The following is a 21135-nucleotide window of genomic DNA, read 5'->3' as shown; positions in this document are numbered from 1 at the left end:
CCACTGAATGGGTGGTTTTCCTTTAGCTGCGGTGGCCTAAAAGTCCATGTTAAATAATAAGCATGCTATCTATCTTGTTAATAAATAATCCTTCAAAAACCGGTTTTAATGGTGTAATTTTTTATAGATATATTTGTTTATCTAACAGTTCTGTAATAAAGGATTTAAGTTTTACCTTTTTCTAATATAAGCACCTAAGTAACAAGTTTTTGAAAGCATCTCTTTATTTCCTTAGTATAGATTCCTATGAGATTGATTGTCTCCATTTGTTTTTCCACACCTTTGAAACACCTTTGCTAAAATTTGGTCCTCGTCCATCTCTCCGAACACCCACCCCACCCCCAAAAAAAGTGCTGTTTGTGCTTTCAGGAACAGCTAAGATGACAGGCATTGAGATAGGGATTGGAGGGTGTTTGAACATTGGGGCCGACCATGTTTTCATGCCTCTGTGTTAATGCTTATGCTAAAATGTTCATCCCAAACCCTGCAGTGTCAACATTTTCTGATCCAAATTACTGTTGGATAGCCTGTTTCCACAAAATTGATCCTTTGTAGTTGTATTTCTTTATTTGAAGTTATGTGTTACTAAGCTTTGTCGTTCAAAGACTTACCTACCACCAGTGAGTGTGCAATAAACATTTAGTTAAAACCTTTTCTGTGGTCTGGCAATGGTGTAATGCCCACACGCAGGGGAAACACCAATTTATATAAAGAGTAAATGGCGTGTTCAATGGCGGCGATCAGCATGTGCCTGTTAAATCCTGGGAGACAGACCCTCTGGTGAACAAGTTCTGAACCAATGTCGGATTGTATATAACAGTCTAATTTCATACAAGTAAATGGATGCCTGGCTACTTTATTGGGAGTATCTGCTAGCGCAAACATTTAAAAATCTCAAAAACGCTATACGAGGTTGCTATCAGTCGAAATTGACTTGGCACCAGGTAACAAGCCTACTTTGTTTAGTAATCTTCCTCTTAATTTTAATGCGAAAGAGCTCAGTGCGCATGCGTGCGTGGGACGCAGGCGTGGTGTGTGAGGGGCGGGCCCAGTCGTAGCGTTGCGTGGCGGCTGGTTGTGCTTCCGGTACCTTGTGATAGCATGGGCACCTTGCAGGCGCTCCTCTCCTTGCTGTTCTCCACGTGGCTTCAGCCAGGTCAGTGCGCTGCTGACCCGGCCATCTCCTGGGGAAGGCGAGGGGCGTTCGGAAGAGGAGACCGCGGTCACCTACCCGGGCGGGGAGGGAACTTGGTTAACAACAATAGCCGTTACCGCTCTTCTTGTTTTCCTTTTTTTCAATTAATTTTTAATCTCAGCATTTGTTGTTAAGTGCCATCGAGTCGGTCTCGACTCACAGCGACCCAGTATAGGGTTTCCGAGGCTTTAAATCTGCGGAAGCAGAAAGCCTCATAAGAAAGTAGAAGACAAACCTTTTTCCTTTCAACTTCCCCTCTCCTGCCCACTATAATTAACCAGTTTATGACCAGTCTTGTTTTTCCGCATTCTTCCCACTTTTCTCGCTCCCGGAGGAATCTTTTTTTTTTTTTTTTTTAACCTCTGCCCTGCTTAGCCTATGCAAACCTGCCTAAATGTTCTCCCAACTGCCTTGTTCCATTTCCCTCCCACTTCTTTTGTATTGCCCCAGCACCCAAATTACCCTGTGTCTATTCCCTACCTTGTGCTCTATCTTCCCGCCCCTCCCCTTGTGTCACCCCCTACACCCCGGGGTAACCAATAACAAAAAAAAAAATGTTTTCTCCCCTATTAGTGTGGGTACTTTAAGCTTTTACAATAATGGTCCTAGGCAGGAGTTCTCCTTTTGTGACTAATTTTACTGAGCATAATGTCCTCAAGCTTCATACATGTTACGGGGTAGCTTGTAGCTTCCTTGTTATTTTTCAAGGTAGCATAATATTCCATTGTGTGTATGTACCAAAGTTTGTTTATCCATTCTTCCAATGATGGGCACTTAGGCTGTGTCCACCTTTTTGCTTTTGTAAATAGTGCTGCTATGAACATTGGTGTGCATATGTTATGGCTCGTATTTCTTGTGGATGAATACGAAGTAGGGGAATTGCTGGATCATAAGGTATTTCTATATCCAACTTTCTGAGGAAGTGCCATATTTTCCAGAGTGGTTGGACCATTTTGCAATCCCACCAGCAATGTAGGAGGGTCCCAGTCTCTCCGCATCCTCACCAGCATTTATTGTTGTAATCATTTTTAAATGAATCTAGGCATTATGTCATTTTATTCTTAAATGTACCAGACCCTTGAAGAAACAATGGTCATTTTCCCATCTAAAATGTTAACTTGCTCTTTTTAAGTGCCATCAAGTTGGTTCCTACTCATAATGACCCAGTATAGTTTCCAAGGAGTGACTGGTGCGTTTGAACTGCCAAACTTGTGGTCCAAACTGACCTTGCAATCCTGTGCTTATCCTACAGTGTCACACCAGGACTCCAAAATGTTAATGTTCTTGTTGTTAAGTGCTGTGGAGTCGGTTCCGACCTATAGCAACCCTGTATAGGGTTTCCGAGGAGCAGCTGGTGAGCTTGAACTGCTGACCTTGCAGTTCAGACAGCTTTGTGGTCTGGAGCATTAACCCACAGCGCCACACCACAACTCCCCAAAAGTTAATAGGCTCCTTAATGTTAATAGTGCTCCCTAATGATAAACATCCAAGGAGCTCTGGTAAGGGTAGTGGTTACGAATTGGGTTGCCAGTCTCACGATCAGCAGTTCGAAACTACCAGCTGTTCCGTGGGAGAAAGATGAGGCTTTCTGCTCCCACAAAGACTTACAGCCTTGGAAACCCTGTACAGGGTCACTGTGAGTTGGAACCAACTCCACTGCAAGTAACAACAACAACAGTGATAAACATCCAGTCAGTATTTAAATCACCCCTCCCCCCCAATTATCTTAAGTGCCCTTGAGTCAGTTTCTACACCATTATCGCATATATGTTTTAAAATCTTAGTTGTTGAATCAGGATCAAAAGTTCATATATAGTGCCAGAGAACGATGAGGCTTTCTGCTCCCGTAAATATTTACAGCCTCAGACAACCTATGCAGGGTTGCTATGGGTCTGAACCGAATCCATAGCACATGTCTGCCCTCAGAGGGGCTGGTGTATTTGAACTGCTGATCTTAGGGTTAGCAGAACACATAACCCACTTAGCCACTAGGGCACCTTCACTTATTCTTGTTCTCAACTGCTGTCGAGTTGGTTTTGACTTATTACACCCATGTGTAGAGTTTCCGTGCAATGGCTGGTTGGTTTGAACCATTGACGTTGCAATCAGTAGTCTACTGCTTATTCTATAGCACCACACAAGGATTCCTCACCATGCTCGTTGTTGTTGCTAAGTGACATTGAATCAGCCCTGACACATAGTGACCCTGGATGGGGTTTCTGAGGAGCGGCTGGTGAGCTTGAACCACCAACCTTGCAGTTCAAACGACTTTGCAGTCTGGTGTATTAACCCACAGTGCCACACTAGGACTCCTCACCATCCTTACTTCCCTGTTTTTTCTTTGCAATTGTCAAGTATTTGTTGAAGAAACAAGTCTGTGTGTGTGTGTGTGTGTGTGTATGTCAGACTGAGAGGAGAGGTTGCTAGTGGTGTTCTGAGTCTATTCAGATTCACACTGACCCTGTGTACAACAGAAGGAAACACTGTGGGGTCCTGGACCATCCTCAGTCCTTCCTGTATTGACCTCATTGTTTAAGAGGGCTGAAGAGAAGCTGAGGAACATCCAAGACTTGGACTTCCTTTGAGGGACTTACAGAACTGGAAACATACCTAAGAGATGTGTGGCATAGTGGGAAACGCGCTGAGTTAGATAGAAGAGACTTGGATCTGCTTTTGTGTCCTGCTGACTTGTGATTTTCCTTTGTAAATCTTGATCCTTTTAATTCTGTGGTTTTCCAAGGCATAAAAGGCAAGAATAAAGAAGCTCATTTAAAAATTCTCAGAGACCGTATAAGGGGCTGATGAGTCGGAACTGACTCTATGGTACTTGGCAAAAAACAACATTGTACTAGGGAGGGAAACATGCAAACCCATTGTCTCTGCCCTTCAGGATCATAAAACATTTTTATGCAAATAATACCCATGTTTGTGCAAGCCATTCAACCCCCTCACACATGTTTCCTATGTGCTTTCTGCATGTTATATGTGTGCTCCATTATTTCCATGGGTGCATTATATGAGGGGGCTTCCAAAAGTTCATTATGTTAATTCCATATGCCCACACACTTTTAGTAGCCCCATTTATGCAAAAAATACAGTAATGATGAGAGTTACTAAAAATCTATATGAATTATAGCACATAGTGAGGGAGAGATGGAGCAATAGAATGGGCAGAAGTTCAGAAGGAAAAGTGCTAGATGATTATCAAGTATGTGACGCCTACGTTTACCAGCTGGGACAAAGTGTGTTTACGTAAGAGCAAAAAGCTAAGGAAAGACAAGTACAGTTTGGTGGGAATCTGCTTTGTTCCCTGTGCTTCACACATGCTCTTTGAATTCATTCGGTCACTACCTATGAAATAGTTAAATGTTATCTCCATTTCATAAATGAAGAAATTGAAACTCAGATGAAATCATTGCCTAGCTAAATAAGTGACATTTCATTCAAATTTAAATCCAGATCTAAACTCAGATGTTTAAGCCTTCGTTGTGTTCTCATTATACTGTCAGAAGTATTTCATAAGGTGCACCTTTTGCTGTTTGTCTTACCTATGACTCCTTTGTCTCTGCAGGAAATGGACAAATTGCCGGCATGGTCCAGCTGCCAGGTGGAAGGTTTGAGATGGGAACAAATTCTCCCGATGGCAGAGATGGTGAAGGGCCTGCTCGGGAGGTGACAGTAAAACCCTTTGCCATTGACATTTTTCCTGTCACCAACAGAGACTTCAGGTACATCAGTTATTTGCCCAAGTGGAGCCGAGGCTTTTCTGATCTTCTTCCCTGAGATTTGTCATCTTTGCGGTAGTGCTGTGGAAACAAATGTTTTCTGCATTTTGCAGAGGAGTCTGAAACCCAGGGGTTCACCTAGCTCAGTGGCATAGCTGGTAGGCCAGGAATTCAGATCTCCTGACCACCTGACCCAGTGCGTCGTCCACCATGACGGGTGCAGCGTTAAGTCATAGGAGCCCAATGGCAAAGGGTTCGATAGAAACCTCTTCTACAAGGGGGTGGATTGGACGAAAGCTTTCGGAGAAGTTCCTGAAATTCTCTTTGTGTTTGTTTAGAGATATGGCAGAATTTTCAGAGGTTTCGGCTCCCGGTCCACCACTCTCAGCCAGATGGAGCTGTTTCGATTTTTCCCAAAGACACCTATTATGGGGAAGTGAGAAGGAAAAAAAAAAAGGGGCTCCGAAGGTATCTATAATTTACCTTCAGATGGTAAAATCCAACCGAGTCGATCCTGACTCGTAGCAACCTTATAGGATAAAGTAGAAACATTCCTTAGGGCTGCCGAGGCAAAATCTTTATGGGAGCAGCCAGCCTCTCCTTTCTCTCGTGCTTCAGTGGCACAGAGATAAAAATATGGATCGATAGGTGGGCACATAGACAGACAGATGTAGATAGGTAGGTGGTGGTGGTGTGCCAACTAGTCGGTTCCAGCGCATAGTGACCCTGCATAGCAGGGGTGGGGAACGTCCGACCAGCGGGCCATATAAGGCCCACAGAATCATTTGGTCTGGCCCTGTCAAGGCAACTGCAGTTCCAGTCATCATGTTGTTGTTGTTAAGTGCCGTTGAGTTGATTATGACTCAGACTGACTGTCACATTGTTGACATTAAGTGCTGTCTAGTCGGTTCTGACCTTTAGCGACCCTGTATAGAATTTCTGAGGAACAGCTGGTGAGATTGAACCACCGACCTTGCAGTTAAATGGCTTTGCAGTCTGACGCATTAACCCACAGTGCCACATCAGGGCCATCACATTAGGGTTGGGTTAATTAAATATTTGATCAAATGTAGCAGCCTTATTTCTTTTTTTAAGGTTTTTATTGTGGATTGAGTGAAAGTTTACAGGGCATATCATCAGTTAGCAGCCTTATTTTTAAGTTGATAATTTTGTATGGCTGGCAAATGATGTAAGGAGCTCTGACTACCAGTCGGGCTGCTAACCTCAAGGTCAGGAGTTTGAAACTGCCAGCCATTCTGCTGGAGAAAGATGAGGCTTTCTGCTCCCGTAAAGATTTACAGCTGTGGAAACTCTATGCAGTGTCGCTGTGAGTCGGAACCGACTCTACGGCATATAACCACCACCAGTACCGCGAATGATGTTATAAATATCCAAATAGCCCTTGGCAGAATAAAGGTTCCCCATGGCTGCTGTATAGTTTTTCCGAGACTGTAAGTCTTTGTTGTTATTGTTAAGTGCTGTCGAGTCGACTCCGACCCATAGCGACTCTATACTGGGTTTCCGAGGCTGTAAATCTTTACAGGAGCAGAAAGCCTCATCTTTCTCGTGTGAACCGCTGGTAGTTTTGAACTGCTGACCTTGAGGTTCACAGCCCCATTCGTAACCACTACACTATCAGAGCTCCTTTATGTCTTTATGGGAGCAGAAAACCTAATCTTTCTCTCAAGGAGTAGCTGGTAGATTTGCACTTCTGACCTTGTTGTTGTTAAGTGCTGTTGAGTCAGTTCCGACCCATAGCAACCCTGAACAGGGTTTCCGAGGCTATAAATCTTTACAGGAGCAGAAAACCTCATCTTTCTCCCGCGGAGCAGCTGGTGTAGTTAGCTGCAAAACTTGTAATTCACTAAGTTACCCAGGCTGCCTAGGTAGGTAGGTAGGCAGGTAAGTAGGTAGATAAAGTTGATAGGTAAGTATGTAGATGGATAGATAAGATAAAATAGATAACAATAAAGCAAAGTTAGAAATGACGCGTTTGTGGACTTAAAACTTTCAAAATAAAAAGTTGAGGGACAAATTGATTTAGTAGACACAGACTGAAGTAAACATAGGGCTTGTTGATAGAGTTTTTAGCTCTTGGATTCAGTGATTCCACTTCTAGGGATTTGGCTTATGAAAAGAATGAAGGTTGTCCAGAAACACTTAACTTAAAGAGGACTCTGTAAACAACTTAAATATTCAGCAATTTAAGGATTGCTTAAACACACTGAGTCATTATAATAGCTATTAAAAATTCTGTTGTTAAAAAGCTCTCAAGCCAAAATAACAAAAAACTAGGTTACATAACACTATGTAAGTTGTGATTTCATTTAAAGGCATATATAGAGAATATGGAGTCCTGGTGTTGTGGTGCTGTGGATTAAGGTGCTGGACTGCAAGGTCAGTTTGAAGTGCAAGATCAGCGGTTCAAACTCACCAGCCGCTCCTCGGAAACCCCATATAGAATCTATGAATCAGAATCGACTCGATGGCACATAACAACAACATAGAGAATATATATGCGTAAAAGGAGCCCTGGTAATGTAGTAGATAAGTGCTAGAATGCTAATCAGAAAGACCTCTATTCAAACCCACTGGCAACTCTGGGATCACGGTGAGGCAGTCTGCTGTAACGATTACAGCTCAGGAAGGCCTGTGGGGCAATTCTAGTCTCTTCTACAGTGTCTCCCTCTCTGTGAATGGGAACCAACTCAGTGGCAATGGGTGGTGGTTTTAATTTGCATGGTGAATAGAGTTCTCTGGAAGATGCATTTTTTACTTAGTGTGATAGTGAATTTTTGTTTTCTTAATTTTAACCTTTTTATTATGAAGTGACAGTGGTCTCATAAAATGTTTGTCCTTTAATGAGGAACTAATTTCACTCAGCATAATGCCCTCCAGGGTCATCCATGCTTTGAGGTGTTTTGCAGATTCCTTATTATATTTCAGCGTTGCTCGCTATTCGTGTGTGTGTGTGTGTGTGTGTGTGTGTGTGTATGTATGTATGTATGTAAGGACCTAACTGATTTTACCTGATTTTGCCTACCTAGAGACTGCTTGACTAAACTCTAGTCAGGCTCAGAAAAGCATTTTAAATAGACAAGGCCTCAGTTTTTAGTTCCCTCCAGAGACGAGGTCAATCTCCGTTCTGTACATTAGCCTGAACACGTCCTCCTGTTCCAGAAACGTGCTAAATCAGCTCATGCTGCCTTACAATATCCTTTCACCCCTAGCAACAGTGGGAACTAGATAAAGAATAGACAAGACCCAAGGCCAAATGCCAGATGTTTTCCTTTACCCTAGCCTAAGAATAAAGACCACCAGTCCTGACCAATTAAACTGTAACATCTCATACTTTGCCAATTGTTAACCAATTCAAAGATTATAAAGCTGAGAAACCTGAGCTGTTTGAAAACTCTATAAAAACCCTGCAGACAATAAGTTCGAGACTCTTTCCCTATTCTGCTGAGTTGGATACGGTTAGAGACCTGGCTCTCGCTCCGGCTTGAATAAACTACCCTTATGTATTTACATCGGTACACGGCTCTTGGGTGGTCTTTGGGGACCCCGAATTCTGGGCATAACATGTGCACCAAAGTTTATTTAACCCTTCTTCTGTTGATTTGCATTTGAATGTAATTATTGATAGGTATGAATTGATTGCTATAATTTTGCTGTTTGTGTGTGTGTGGTGCAGCTGGTTTCTTTGTTGTACATAATTTTCTGCACAGATTTCATTTTGGTTTTAGATTTTCTTTTCATTTTCACTCTTGTTGTGTTAATGTTTACTAAATCTGAATGAATTTTTCTCTTTTTTAGTTTGATGTGAAAGTATATTTTCTTTGAGGTTGTTCTGTACTTTATTGTACCTCCCTCTCTGTCATCCCTCATCCCGATTTTTAAAGCAGTCTGTTTTATCTTGAAATCTACTTGACTGCCTCTCCATTTGGAAATTCTGTATTTACACCTCTTCCCCCGCTTTTTGCTTTGTAGTTGACTTCATTATAAATTGATATCTCTAGTTCCCTATTTTTTGTCTTGTGGTAGCATAGTGGTTGCGAATCGGGCTGTGAACCGCAAGGTCAGCAGTTTGAAACTACCAGCTGCTCCGCAGGAGAAAGATGAGGCTTTCTGCTCCCTTAAAGATTTACAGCCTCGGAAACCCTGTTCAGGGTCACTATGGATCGGAACCGACTCGATGGCACTTAACAACTTAACAACAAAGTTTGTTTTACTTTAAATGTTTTTACGTCTGGATTGAGTTCTGGGTGGGTGTCATGTATGTATGATTGTCACGTGTGATTACTCAGGCTGTTGTTGGCTCTCAGTTCAAAGAACACCTTTTAGTATTTTTTGTAAAGTTGGTCTGGTTTTTACAAATTCCTTTAATTTTTGTTCATCTGGAAGTTGTTCTAACTTCACCTCATTATATGTAAGGGACAGCTTTGTTGGATATATGATTCTTGGTTAGCAATTTTTTTTCTTTTAGAGCTTTGTATATATCGACCCATTGCCTTCTTGCCTGCATGGTTTGTGGTGAGACATCAAAACTTAGTCTTGCGGATTTTCCTTTGTAGGTAACTTTTGTTTTTTTTCTGAGCTACTCTCAGGGGTTTTGGAAAGTTTCATTATGATTTGTCTTGGTGATTTTCTTTTGGGATCTATCCTGTTTGGGGTTCTTTCAGCTTCTTGTATGCGTTTCTTTCATTATGCTGGAGAAGTTTTCTTCCAACAACTCTTCAGCATTTTTTGTGTGTGTTTTTTGTTGTCTCTTCCTATTTTTCAGTTCCAGTCACCCAAAAATTATTCCTCTTCATAGTGTTCCACATAACTCTTAGACTTGCTTTGGAATTTTTCATTAATTTTTATTATTATTATTATTATTGATCTTCTAGCATACTAATTGAGTCCTGGTGTGGCGCTGTGGGCTAATGCTTCAAACTTCAAAGCCGTTAGAACTGCAGGGTCAGTGGTTCAAGCTCACCAGTTGCTCCTTGGAAACCTTATACAGGGTTGCTATAGGTCAGAATCGACTCAACGGCACTTAACAACAACAACAACATACTAGTATTGAAAGATTTATCTTCAGGTTTGTTCATTTGGACTTCCATTGCTTCACATCTCCTCCTTTGCCCTTTCAATGTAGTTCTGAAATTTTAGGATTAAACTTCTGGATTTCTAATTGCAGATTTGTGTTGTTTCAAAATTTGCATTATGTTATGTGTTCTTGTAGTGTTTTCTTGTAGTGAGGTCCTGTGTTGACCTCTTCTCAAGTTTTTTTCTGTGTTCTCTTTGTTTTCCTTGATATTTCTGTCAGTCCTTTGGAGATACCTAACCATCACTGTTTAAATTCTTATCCAGTTATTTGCATTATCTTTTCTTCCTCAGAAAAGTTTTTAGGCTCTGCATATTGGTCCTTTGTTTGAGCTATTCTCTCTTGTTTTTCATGTCAGCTAAAATTGCCTGTTGTCTACAGGGCATTGTGGTGGTATTGTATTTTGTTAAAGTGCATGTTGTCTCCAGGACACTGTGGTGGTATTTATTGTATTTTATTAAATTGCCTGTTGTCTCCGGGGCATTGTGGTGGTATTGTACTTAGTTAAACGGAGGACTGTTTGTTGATACAGTCTTAGGTTCTCAGAAGCTGTCTCCTGTGGATGTAATTAGAGAAGAGAAGAGTGTGCACCGTTCTCAGTTCATCCATTTGTGCACCTCAGTGCAGCACATGTTTGGCTGGTGTTGGCTGCTGTCTGTCATTGATCAGGTGGTATAGGAGCTAGGGTAGGGTTGTGGCTGGGCTGTATGGAAAGGGTTGCTGTCTCCTATCAGTAACACAAACACACACGCACCAGAAAACAAAACAGAATAAACAAACAAGGAACCAACAATGAAAAGAGAAAATAATAAAGGAGAAAAAGTAAATAAAACAGAAAAAAAATATATAATTACTAAAAAGAGGAAACAGGAAAATGGAGTTTTCCTGTCGCCTGTGTGAATCTGCTATGCCAGGCCACTTTCTGTCGCTAAAGCTTGTTAGAAAAGTTCAAGATGGTCACCCATGGCTAGCCGGCAGTTTACCAGTCAGTCTCCCTTTCTTGCTGTCCTCTCAGTTCTTCCTCCCACCAAGCACTCAGTCCACTCATCTAACTTTCCTCTAAGTTCAGGGTGCCAGGATGTTCATCTATGTCTGTTTCGTTTGGTCTTTTGTATCTTACATTTTGGAGAGTCCGCGTACTGCATCTGCCTAGCCCGACGTCTTACCAAAAGTCTGAAAATTTATTTCTTATTGCTGTAAAATACTGTTGACTATCTAAATATAAACTTGTAGCATTGTATTTTGGGGTTGATAGTATAATAAAAGTAAAATGTACAATAATTGCAGCACAAAATATGGGGGAGAGAAATTGGAAATAGATTGTAAGATTTCTACACTATACTGAAGTAGTATAATATTAAAGGTAAAGTGCAATAAATAAAAGGTCTATATTATTAGAAACTCTAGACTCCTGGTGTGGTGCTGTGGGTTAATGTGTCAGACTGCAAAGTCGTTTGAACTGCAGGGTTGGTGGTTCAAGCTCACCAGCTGCTCCTTGGGAAACCCTATACAGGGTTGCTATGGGTCGGAATTGACTTGACCGCACTTAACAACAACATATTAGAAACTCTAGGACTCATGGTGTGGTGCTATAAGATAAGCACTGGACTGTGAGCCACAAGGTGAGCAGTTCAAACCCAGCAGTTTCTCCTTGGAAACGCTGTCACTAATTGGAACCAACTTGACAGCACTTAACAAAACAACCAGGAAAAGTATAAAACTTTTTAAAAATCTAATTTATTTTTGGTGGCAGTATGCACACCAAAACTATATGCATTCACAGTGTCTACGCAAACAGTCCAGTAACATTAGTTGTGTATTGCATGTTAATTTAAAGGACAACTCCTGCTCAGATTTTCAGATTAATTCCATAGAGGTGGGCCTTATAAGACAAGAATATATGAGGTTTTGAACTCCTGAGACTGTGGCCCTTAGGAACCTTTCAAGCCTGGACCTGAATCCATCTCAGGGATCAACTCGTAGCCAAACAATGTTGTTGTTGTTAAGTGCCATAGAGTTGGTTCCAACTCATAGTGACCCTTTATAGGGTTCCCGAGGAGCAGCTTGTGGTCTGAACTGCCATCCTTGCGACTCGCAGTCCAGTGCTGATCCTACAGCGCTATACCAGGAGTTCAGCCAAACCACAGACAGACCTATAAAGTAAACAGTAACATCCATGAGGATCATCCTCCTCAGAACAGTTCACACATGAGACTAAAAGGGCAGCATTTATTTGTCTAAAATCAAACTTCTGAAGGCAGGAAGGGCCAGGAAAGGAGAATGAATAGAAATGGGACGCTAAATACAACTCATGTCATGAAACAGTTGTTGAATGGAAAACGAATTTGCTCTACAAACTTTCACCCAAACCACATTAAAAAGCTGAAGAAAAAAGGATGAACTTCAAAAAGTTCATGGAAAAATGGCATTGATAATTGAAAGAGAATGGAATTTTCCCACGAGTTATTTGATGCCCTTTGGTATCAAGTTTTGGGGAGTGGGAGGTGGGTGGGTACCCCTGTCAGCTGACTCTGGTGGGACCTCTCTTTTCAGGGAGTTTATCAGGGCCACCAAGTACCAGACAGAGGCTGAGGCATTTGGGTGGAGCTTTGTCTTTGAGGACTTGGTCTCCGAGGAGCTGAAGAAAAAAGCCACCCAGCAAATGAAGGTTAGAGAACCGGGCTTACTGCTGAGGGGATGGGAGTGGGACCTGGACAGAGACTCCTGTGGGATAGGGACTCCTGGGGGCTAGGAGGAAGCTGGAGAAACCCACCTCAGAGTCAAATGACCACATACTCCCAGCCCACTGCTGCCTGGAAAGAGGTAGGCTCCTATAGGGTTTAGGCTGAACTGGCAAGAGAACATCTCAACAGATGATCCGTCTCCTAAGGTGGCGAGATGTCACTCTTGCAGGATTAACGCCAGAGCCTCACACGGACTAGCTGGCCTCAGCCTGCGGTCCGTGTATCTACCCCTGTCCTCCATTAGGAAGGTGGCCTTATTACCACAGAGGTGCTTACACTGAGGTTTCTTCTTTTTTTGTAGTCTCTCCTCTGGTGGCATCCTGTGGAAAAGGCTTTCTGGAGGCAGGTAAGGGTTGCTTCTGGAATCTCTTCTCTGTTGACATGAGCTGGGCTCCCTAGATCCCCTGCTCACTGTTGTTCTTGTTGCTAAGAGTCGTTGAGTCAGATCTGACTCATAGTGACCTTGTATAGGGTTTCCAAGGAGCATCTGGAGTGGTAGAGCTGCTAACTTGGTGGTTAGAAGTCCAGTGACTATCTTACAGTGCCACACCAGGACTACAAGGCTACTGTCTTGAGAAGGATGATGGGAGGAGGGGCTTCAGGGGAAGAGCCAGGCAGTCCTATTTCTGCCTCCCTAATCCTTGTTCTTTTCCTCACCATCCCTTCTCTTTAAAGTAGTCTTTTCCAGGCCCCTGGGCCTCTCCTCCCTCACTAGGCGCTGGCTTCCGACTCTCTTGCTCCCTCTAGTGGTAAATGCTGAACTCAGGCACTCTAAGCCTAGCCTTCCTCACACTCCGTGACCCCAGCAGCCTGTCTCCCTTTACCTTGGCTGTCAGCCTGCAGGTCCCGGTTCTGGCATCCGAGAGAGACTGGAGCTGCCCGTGTTACACGTGAGTTGGAACGATGCCCGTGCCTACTGTGCTTGGCAGGGAAAACGGCTGCCCACCGAGGAGGAGTGGGAGTTCGCCGCCCGAGGGGGCCTGAAAGGTATACACAAGCCTGAGCCGTCTCCCTCTGCTTTCCTCCTCCTCCCACCCTGCAGTGGGGGACTCCACAGGGTGGGAAGGGTCCCACCTCCCTCGCACCAAACCTGCTGCCCCTGAATCAATTCCGACTCAGCAACTCTATTAGGACAGAGTAACTGCATAGGGCTTCTGAGGCTATAAATCTTCACAGGAACAGGCTCATCTTTGTCCCTTGGAGTAGCTAGTGGGTTTGAACTGCTGACCTTGTGGTTCGGAGCCTGATGTTTAACCCACTGCACTACTAGGGCTTCAGTGCAGCTTAAATGGCCTATGTTAAGGGATGACTTGTGATTTTTTCATTTCTTGTACGTCTCAAGCCAGTATTTCTATAAAATATAATAAAAACGAGTACCTGGGAAAATGGAATGAAATGCCAGATGTCAAATGCAGACGGGCCCCAAATGCTATTATTGGAGATCCCACAGATAATAAATGACATCTCATTTTTGTCATTGGAATAATTAACTTAGAGAAAAAGAAGAGTGGCTTAAATATTAACCACGTGTACGCATCCGTTTCGTCGATTATAGTGTGTTGTGATGCAGATCAGCACAGCTCTAGCCTGACACACGTGGGGTTCCCACGAGTGGAGTCAGCTTGGCGGTTTTGAAGCCCCTGGATACCGTGCAGATGGTTGACACACTTAGCTGCTAACAGACAGGTTGGAGGTTCGAGTCCACCCAGAGGTGCTTCAAAAGGCAGGCCTGATGGTTGGCCTCCAAAAACTCACCCATTGAAAACCCTCTGCCAATCAATTCTGCTCTGACACACATGGAGTCCCCATGAGTTGGGATCAACGTGACAACTTGTGGCTTTTTTTTTTTTTTTTTTTAATTTAAAGAAGTTAGTGTGAAATAGCCATTTCCCACGGTTATATAATGCCTCCACACACTCAGCGTGTGACTGGATAAAGGGTTTAATGTGACCAATAAGGTCGCTGCATGCTTGTTCCTTTCTCCAGTTCTAGTTCACTTACCAAGCTTCTCTGTGCTTACTCTCCATTTCTGTACTGATCTCACGGGGGCCAGACACAAGCTCTGTACCATCCGGCACTGGTCCAAGAGCCACACTTGGCCTTGAACTGCTCTCAAGCACAGTCAGAGACCAGGGAAGCCAAGTGCCAGGGTGGGTGTGGAGGGGTCCTGATGGAGCACAGGGAGTGCAGGGGTGGATGTGGAGGACCCTGATGCAGTGTGGCGCTGGGTGTGAGAAGTGGGAATAAATCATCTCTCTCCTTTTCTCATCGCCTAGTCCCCTTTTGGTTCCCTCTCTCTTTCTCTCCACCCTACCTCCTGCCCAGCTCTTCACTGCCCCCTATGTCACTTCCTCCTCCACTGTCCCTTTCTCTCCCTTGCAGGTCAGGTTTATCCCTGGGGGAACCAGTTCCTGCCAAACCGCACCAACCTGTGGCAGGTGAGACCTGTGTTTCTAATTCCTGTCCTTTGCCCATGCTTTGATTGAGGTCTGTACTAAGTCACAAGGAGCTCTGGTGGTGCCATGGGTTAAGTGTTAGACTGCAGGGAGAAGGATGAGACTGTCTGCTTTCGTAAAGATTTGCAGTCTCAGAAACCCCATGGAGTAGTGCTCCCATTGGGTCACTCTGAGTCCTATCCAGGTTGATGGTAGCGGGTTTAGTCGTTTTTTTGATAGACTAGCGTGGTGTATGACTGGGAGTCTCGGGGCTCTGTGTTCCAGTGGAGCCGATAACAGAAACCGAGACGTCAGGGGACACCGGGCCCTGTGCTGTGTTTAAAGGTCTGTACAGTGTACTCAGGAACGCATCCCAGTCTGAGGGTGCTGGGCAGGACTTCCCAGAGGAGGTGCCTTTTGAACTGATGGAATAGAAGTTTCCAGGGAAGCATGGAGGAATAGGAGCTCCAAGCAGAGGAGACAGCGTGTGTTCCGTCACTGGTCAGACACTGACGCTCCGGGAAATGAGTTATAGGACATAAAGTAGAGAATGGATTTGGGGCCAGCAGGTATTGTAGATTTTACCTGTAGGCAGTGGAAATTAACAAAGGTGTTACGTTTTGTTTTACTGTAGTAAAAACATACTTGTAAGTAACCAAACATCTGCCGGTTCCAACAATTTTTTATGTCCTGTCCAGTGGCAGTGATGGCACTCTTGTGCACCCACCACCATCGGCCTTTTACAAATGATTCCACCGCCATTCACAGAAGTTTAGTGCCCCTGGAACAATAACCCTCTGTCCCCCCGTCCCTCCTGCTCCTGGTCACTATGAATAAGCCGTAGTCTGTACATTAGCCGAGTTCAGGTTAGTGAAGTCTTAAAACACACATATATCTTTTTTCACTGAACACCATGTTTTTAAGGTTCTCGCATGTTTTGATATCGGAACTTCATTCCTTCTGTTGGCTGAGTAGTATGCCACTGAGGGTGCACACCCCGTTGGTTCTGGCCATTCTTCCGTTGATGGACATTTCCGTTGTTTGGGCTGTTGTGAGGAGTGCTTCAGTGAACATTGTGGGGACAGGTGTGTGTATCTGCATTCCAGCAGAGGTGGGGTGGTTTGTTTGTTTTTTCCTCTCCTAAATTTTATGTTGTTGATGTTGTTGAGAATACACACAGCGGAACATACAGCAATTCTGTGTGTACCATTCAGTGACATTGATGACGTTCTTTGAGCTGTACAACCATTGTCACTTCCCTGTACTGAGTGGTTTCTCCCTCATTCATAGAAATTCACTGCCACCCTCTAAGGTTTCCGTCTAATCTTTCGAGTTGCTTTGGTCCATTTGATTCTGGTGTGGCGCTGTGGGATAAAGCACTAGACCGCAAGATCAGTTTGAACCACAAGGTCAGTGGTTCAGACTCACCTTGGAAACCCTATACAGGGTCGCTATGTGTCGGAACCAACTTGATGATACTTAACAACATTAAAAGATAATGGACTTGTACAAACTTTTTGAAGCCCCCTTATAGATCTTAAAAAAAGCATAATGCTAAAAACAGGCCTTTTATACTAGTTAAGGTGAACTATTGTTTGATTTTAAGAAGACATCAGGACTGTTTTTGGCTTAAAATTTTAAAATGAGCTTAGGGCAATAGTTTCAAGGGTTCTTCTTTCCCCCATGGCTCCAGAAAGTCTAGATCCATGAGAATTTTAAATTATATTCTGTATTTCCCCCTTTTAATCAGGATTCTTCTATGAAATCTTGGAACAAAATTTTCAGTCGGGGTAGTCAGGCACCATGTAGTTCTTCTGGTCTCGTGGCAGAGGAGGTTGTTAGTTGTTCATGGAGACGGTGAGCCCCGTGTTCCACTTCTTCCTCTTACTCCTACTTCTCCTTCGCCAACAGAGGTCTTCAGACACAGGGTCAGCATGATTTTGATTTGAGGAGTAAGCTGCATTGGCATGGTTGTGTAAGGCCCAATGCAGCAGCAGTATTGCAGTGGTTACAGGAAGTATCTGAAATTGAGGCTGTGACGATGGCCCTGGGCATTGTCAGCACTTGGATTCATCGGGGACTAAATGAGTGAGGCAGGTACAAAGGTAGAAGAGAGTTGACTTCAGGCATCATGAATCCAAGCTTGGGCAGTGGGATAATGATGTTAGCCTTGTCCAAACTAGATAGTATGCATGCTCGAGTCAGAGGGAGAGAACTTGATTGGTTCTTTTGGAAAAACTAAGCTTAAGGTGCTTTGGGGTCATTCATAGTTTGGAAATAGGAGTCCAGAGCTTAGAACAGAGGTCTGGATCAGAGAGTTGGCTGGGATGGTACATACTACACCTACCGAAGGCCTGAAGGCTGCCCCCTATGGAGACTGCAGACTGAGAAGAGCCTGTGGTTGAATGAGAAGACTCTACACCACCAGCATTTTGGAGTTGTTAAGTGCTGTCGCATCAGTGCCAACTCATAGTGGCTCTGTATAGGACTTCTGAGGAGCAGCTGGTGGGTTTGAACCACCAGCCTTGTAGTGCGTAGCAGTCCAGTGCTTATCCTAAAGTGACACACCAGGATTCCAGGCATTTTAGGGAAAGAGAACAAAAAGATCAAAGGGGTCGACTGACCTTTCAGATGGCTTTAGCTCAGAATCAGCTTTGAGGAAAGATAGTGATTCATTCACTATTTGACCTTTGATAAATGAGTAAACCATTTGGAGCTTAAGCTGTTAGTTCAAAAGTTCATGGAAAAATTCCACTTCCTTTTTTTTTTCTTAATTCTATTTTTCCATGCACCTTTTGGAGCCCTTTCATATATACAAAACAACAAAAAAATTAATTATGTATATATATATATGTATTAAATTAAGCTTACTGCTCAGAGTACACACAGCAGAGCGTGCATCGATTCAGCACCTCCTCCCGGTACAGTCAGTTCAGTGACACGGATGACAGTATTTGAGTTGTGTACCCGTTCTCACCCTCCTTTTCTGGATGGTTCCTCACCCATTCACAGAAATCACAGTCTAACCTTCGAGTTCCTGCTGCCAATGAGAATCCATATAGCTAGTTCTTAAAAGAACGCAGAACTCAAGGCCGGCATGTTTTAATAGTTCAGCTAAGCTGTTGTTTGGATTTAAGAAGACTTTAAGGGATATTTTTTGTTTAAGCTTTAAAGGTGATCTCAGGGCATCTGTGTTTGGATGTGTGTGTTTGTTTTTTCAAATGGAGAAAACACCCACCTCTGAGTGTTGTGAGCATTAACCTGAAAGAGGGAGGTCTCAGTACCTAGCAACTAGAAACCCTCCATCTCCCCCACCAAAGAGCAGCTTCCAGAGTGATAGCGGCTGAAACCACCAACTTTAATAACAAGGAACAAACGGAACACATGGAGTTAGCAAACGGGCTACTTTGCCAAGACGCTTACTGGAGGAGCTGGGGTGACAGAGTGAGGTCTGATGAGAGGAAGAGCCTTGTGGTGATACAAGTAAGCACAGAAGGACGTTGAGGCTCTTGAGGAGGGGAACAGGGGCTGCTGGAAGAGGAGGAAGGAGAAGCCCCTCTACTCAGGGCGCTGTAGTGTGCGGGGCTGGAGGCAGAGGGAGAAATCGCTGGTTGTGGGAAGAGCAGGAGTGGGTTGGATTTGCCATGGACAGTAGGTCACCTGACCTAGCCAGGGGGTCATGGTGGAAAATGTGATAAGGACTGGGGAGCTTCTGCCTACTGTTCCTAACCCCTCCCTTCCCCCCGATAGCACAAAGATAATTCTGATGTTCTCCTCGGCAGGTAGGAACTTACCTAGAACAGATGGTACCTGTTCTAACCCAAATATCCCTCTTCAGGGCAAGTTTCCCAAAGGTGACAAGGCCGAGGACGGTTTCCATGGGGTCTCCCCGGTGAATGCATTCCCCCCACAGAACAGCTATGGTAAGTCCCTCCCTGACTGGTTGGTGGGCTCACCCTGCCTGACAGGTGCTGGAGGGAAGCAGCTGCCCCCACTGCTGCCCTGGGCTGTGATGGTGGCTGGCTGGTGTCTGGACTCCCCAGCCTGTGACCCGCCTGCCTGCTTGGCCTGCAGGGCTGCATGACCTCATGGGCAACGTGTGGGAGTGGACAGCCTCGCCGTACCAGCCTGCCCAGCAGGACATGCGAGTTCTCCGGGGGGCATCCTGGATCGACACAGCAGATGGCTCCGCCAATCACCGTGCCCGGGTCACCACCAGGTAAGGGCCTTGGTTCTTGAGGACAAGTGCAGGCCGTGAAATGTACAAGATGGTGGCTGGAGGCCTGGGTCACTGAAGGGAAGTGTCTGAGTCCTGGGTCCCCAGCAGGGGACACTGGAGCTGCTGTTTGTCCTGCTCCATGTCCTTACCTAGACCGCCAACACAGGCATGGGACAGCACAGTGCTTGCTGTGACCAGCACAGGGACCTGAGGTCACTGACCCTGTCCTGCCAGCGCTCAGGGTGTTCACCAAGGGGGCTGTGTGTTCAGCATCTGTATTACATGGCTTCTCATCTCATCCTCATAATGAGGTGGGCAGAGACAGGGCTTTGGAATGGTCACTTCCAGGGTCATCCAGTGATCATGAACTGGGAAAAGCCGTCTTCCAAACCACTTAGTTTCACAGTCAAGAAAGAGTGGGTCCCACGAGGCCCGAGACCTGCTCTTTTCAGAGGGTGGGGGTGGGCTGAGTGATCCAGGTGCCGTGGCTGTACTGACTGCTCAGGTACTTTCCATGTGGTCAGCTGATAGAGGTGATTGGGGTGCTTCCTCTGTAGCCCCCTCAGCTGGGGTCCCAGCGGGACTACAGAGGAGAACCCATTGCCTGGGGGGGTCTCTGGGCATCAGGATCCATGTGGAGGCCCCCAGCTTTTCCTCACCTACTTTTCCAGGACCAAGTTGTCAGATAGTATTGGCCTGGAGGCCAAGGACCTGGCCTTTCCCCATTCCTTCCGGTCACTGAGTCAGTGGTGGACATTGATCAAGAGACCAGTGTTTCTAGCCGCTGATCCTGGGTCTCTGAAATGAGGGTTGTCCTGTCCTCCTGAGCAGCTGGGAAACAGCACATGAAGAAATGTGTGTGCATGTTCTTTGAAAAGTGCAGTGTACAGATGAAGACTCTGACCATTGGACTGCTAACCTCAAGGTCAGCAGTTTGAAACTACCAGCTGTTCAGCAGGAGAAAGATAAGGCTTTCTGCTCCCATAAAGATTTATAGCCTCAGAAACCCTCTACAGGGTCGTTATGAGTCGGAACCAACTCCACGGCACACCACCACCATTCAGCGCTAAGGAGCCCCATTAGCATAGTGAGTTAAAGCTCAAGGTCGGTTGTTCAAACCTACCAGCCGCTCCACAGAAGATAGATGAGACTGCTTTCTGAACGATTTACAGCCTGGGAAACACTGTGGAACAGTTCTGTCTGTCCTGTGGGTTTGCTGTGTATCTCAGTGGCAGTGAATTATTTTGCACCAATAGTAAAAGTTACTGTCACAGTTTTGCCTGCCTTCCAGCTCAGTCCCTCAGGACCACTCCTGCCCCACCCCTATCCCAGGGACCTTCTCTCTGCTCAGCCTTTTTCCCCAGGAGTCGGGGGTGCTCAGGGCCAACCCTTACACCAGTTGCTCTCCCCACCTCGGCTGCCCCAGTCCTGAGGTACATGGACCATAGCAGGCCCTAGGGGTTTGGGAAAGGAAGTTGGCTCAGGACCTGGGCTCCTTTCTCAGCAAATGTCCTCTCTCTCTCCCCCTCTCTGGCAGCAGGATGGGCAACACCCCAGATTCAGCCTCAGACAACCTAAGCTTCCGTTGTGCTTCCAGCGCAAGCCGTCCGCCTGAGGAGCTGTGAGCAGCCCAGCAGACAAGGAGAAAAATTCCCTGTGGGCCACATGCCATGCCTGCTCTGCTGGGCTCAACTGAGGATGATTCAGCCTCAGCGTCAGCATCAG

At 45.0% G+C, this 21135-nt stretch overlaps 1 protein-coding gene across 1 annotated transcript; it reads left to right on the top strand.

Moving 5' to 3' along the window:
- The first annotated feature begins 1101 nt into the window (after positions 1 to 1101).
- On the top strand, positions 1102 to 21059 carry SUMF2 (sulfatase modifying factor 2). The gene is made up of 9 exons (XM_006859853.1): positions 1102 to 1156; positions 4767 to 4923; positions 12566 to 12680; positions 13058 to 13102; positions 13593 to 13743; positions 15139 to 15194; positions 19030 to 19114; positions 19266 to 19410; positions 20951 to 21059. The coding sequence occupies exons 1-9, from the start codon at positions 1102 to 1104 to the stop codon at positions 21033 to 21035; spliced, it is 894 nt and encodes a 297-aa protein (XP_006859915.1). The 3' UTR covers positions 21036 to 21059.
- The last annotated feature ends 76 nt before the right edge of the window (positions 21060 to 21135 follow it).

Source organism: Chrysochloris asiatica, unplaced genomic scaffold, assembly GCF_000296735.1.
Source record: "Chrysochloris asiatica unplaced genomic scaffold, ChrAsi1.0 scaffold00034, whole genome shotgun sequence".
Classification (NCBI taxonomy): domain Eukaryota; kingdom Metazoa; phylum Chordata; class Mammalia; order Afrosoricida; family Chrysochloridae; genus Chrysochloris; species Chrysochloris asiatica.
This window is presented reverse-complemented; position numbering and strand designations above follow the sequence as displayed.